Genomic DNA, 2,497 nt, shown 5'->3' with positions numbered 1-2,497 from the left:
TCTGGTTAGCGTGATGCTAATGTTGCTCTGGTTAGCGTGATGCTAATATTTGGTTGATTTCGTGGTGTTTGCTGGGTCATGTTAGCTTTAGCTTAGCTCCTGATTGTTGTGGTTCCAGCAGAACCGGTCCAGTTCCTCTGATTTCTGTGTTAATTTTCTGTCAGTGATCATTTCGTCCTGTTTTGGTTAATCCTGGTAGAATCTCCTCCTCTCTGCTGTTATTAGTTGATTCTCTTCCGTTAGCCTGTCATTTGTTCAGTTAAACTCATGTTTGGTCATTTTCACAGTTTTGACTCTGATTCAGTTATTAGCCGTTGATGGATTTTAGTTAAATTCTTCGTTGCTAGTTACCGACCTGCCTTTTCGCGTGTAGCTAATTTAACCCTTCGTGCTCTTTGCTGTGTGGACGTCATTGTGGAGCTGCACCGTCAGTCGTTTGAATCCTCAAGCTGAACATGAAGGGAATCTTTGGCTGAATCAGGAATGTTTTCCCGCCTCCGCTGCTCTGTGGGTCAGATCAGCTGACTGGACGTGTTTTCTCTCTGTTCAGGTATGGTGGAGGACTACCAGCTGCCATATTTCAACATGGTGACCTCTGAACCCTCCTATGAGGACATGCTGGAGGTGGTGTGTGTTAAAGGCCTTCGGCCCTCAGTGTCCAACCGCTGGAACAGCGACGAGGTGAGAGTCCTGCATGTGGCTCAGCTTGAAGCCAGAAGTGTTTCCTGACCCGGAGGCTAAACGTCCTGCTGTTGCTTCCTCAGTGCCTTCGAGCCATGCTGAAGCTGATGTCGGAGTGCTGGGCCCACAACCCCGCCTCCCGCCTCACCATCCTCAGAGTGAAGAAGACTCTGGCCAAGATGGTGGAGTCCCAGGACATGAAGATCTGAAGCAGATGCTCGTCTTCCTCCTCCTTCCTCTGCTGCCTCCAGATCCACCCGACTCACTCAACCTGGACCGGATCCGACCGGACCGGACCGGAGCGCTTCTCCCAGGCTGCCTCCTTCATCTGCAGGAGGAAGAGGAGGAGAAATGGGGAGATGGAAGGAGCTTCTCAGAGCTGGACTGTGTTCCTCCTCCTCTTCCTCCAGATGACGGCCGGGCTCGACGCTTTCTGTGAAAGCCAAACGAGACGATGGAACCTGAACTGAGACGCGGAGAGAAGAATCCAGTTCAGACGTTCTTGTTTCTCTCCACCTCCCAGCTGCTTCTGATCCTCTGAGGAAGTTCATGCTTCACCTCAGAGCTCTGGAGTCCAGGTCTGCCGCCGTCCTGCTTCTCTGTCCACTTCCTTTCAGTTTCTCAGTCAGACTCATGGGGGCGGGGCTTCTGGTGAAGCTCCGCCCATCATCTTATCAACAGGAAGTGACAGGAGAACCAATCAAATCAAAGAATCCTGCAGGTTTTCATCACAACGTCAGAATCAAATCTGAAAGTTTGAAGCGAGTTGAACTTCAGAGGAACCATCTGATGGATGCATGTTGGATTTGTGATGTGGTCACATGACCTGCGTCCTCTGTGGGTCCTCCAGCCTGCAGTTTGACCACCACAGACCCTGGAGCTCTAAGGAGACCATCAGGAATGTTGGACCCGTCGGCCCGGTTCTGCTCCAAATTTCTAAACACTCCAGAAGGTTCTGGTCCCTGAACAGAAACCTGTTTCTGCAGCTCTGCTAACAGTTTCCCTCCACTTCCAGTCTTTGTGCTAAGCTACGCTAACAGCTCCCTGAAGCTGAGAATGTGGGACTGTCCCTTTAAGTGGAGCAGCAGGACGCTGCAGCTCTGTAAAAATAAAATACCAGAATAGGAAGAAGCTCTCATGTGGAAATGTTTCTGTTGTTGTTTGTTGCTGCATGAGTTTAGCAGGAATGAAAAACTTCAGTCAGCAGTTTGGAAGTAAAGAAGCTGATTTTAGTCCACAAACTGCTGATGTCGGCTCTTCTTTCATCCTCAGTGTTTTCAACGTGTATCTGAAGATAAAACTCATTTCAAGACCCCAGAAAGGAGATGGAAACGTTTTACTGTAAAAGTATGTTGTGATATAAAGTCTGTTGTTCTGAAGGTTTTAATGAAATATTAACATTTCAACAGAAACTAAACAGAATGAAATTAAGATACATGTTTATTAAATCTGCACCAGAAACTGGAGCCTCTGCTGTGATGATATTTATCCAATCAGAAGAGACTCAAAATGTTTAATTAGTGTCATTTGAAAAGATTTTTATAAAAACTGTAAATCTAATTAATATACAGCAGAAAGTCATGAAATGAGAAACCAGTTTAACCAGTTTAACCAGGATGAGATAAAACTGATAACTGCAATATTTTCAATTTACAATAGTTAAAATACAGGGCCGTCCAGAGACACTACAGGGGCAGGAGCTCAAAACAAACAAAGGGCCCATCTAACCTCATTCTAGGACAGAATATTAACAAACAGCTTTCAGAGTTTAATAAACAATGATAAATTACAAAAATGTGACATATACAATCAAAGC

General features: G+C 46.0%; 1 protein-coding gene across 3 annotated transcripts in view; it reads left to right on the top strand.

The window, feature by feature from the left end:
• Positions 1 to 2,147, top strand: part of LOC103477368 (bone morphogenetic protein receptor type-1A) — a 25,128-nt gene extending 22,981 nt beyond the window's left edge. For all 3 annotated transcript variants that reach the window (XM_008430444.2, XM_008430447.2, XM_008430446.2), the window contains 2 exons: positions 551 to 681; positions 765 to 2,147. In XM_008430444.2, coding sequence (XP_008428666.1) covers positions 551 to 681; positions 765 to 890 — 257 coding nt within the window. In that variant the 3' untranslated portion in view covers positions 891 to 2,147. The remainder of the gene's footprint in view (positions 1 to 550; positions 682 to 764) is intronic.
• Positions 2,148 to 2,497: the final 350 nt, after the last annotated feature.

The sequence above is a fragment of the Poecilia reticulata genome, linkage group LG15 (genome assembly GCF_000633615.1).
Source record: "Poecilia reticulata strain Guanapo linkage group LG15, Guppy_female_1.0+MT, whole genome shotgun sequence".
Lineage (NCBI taxonomy): Eukaryota > Metazoa > Chordata > Actinopteri > Cyprinodontiformes > Poeciliidae > Poecilia > Poecilia reticulata.
Note: the sequence above shows the minus strand (reverse complement) of the source record. Positions and strands in the feature narration are given on the sequence as shown.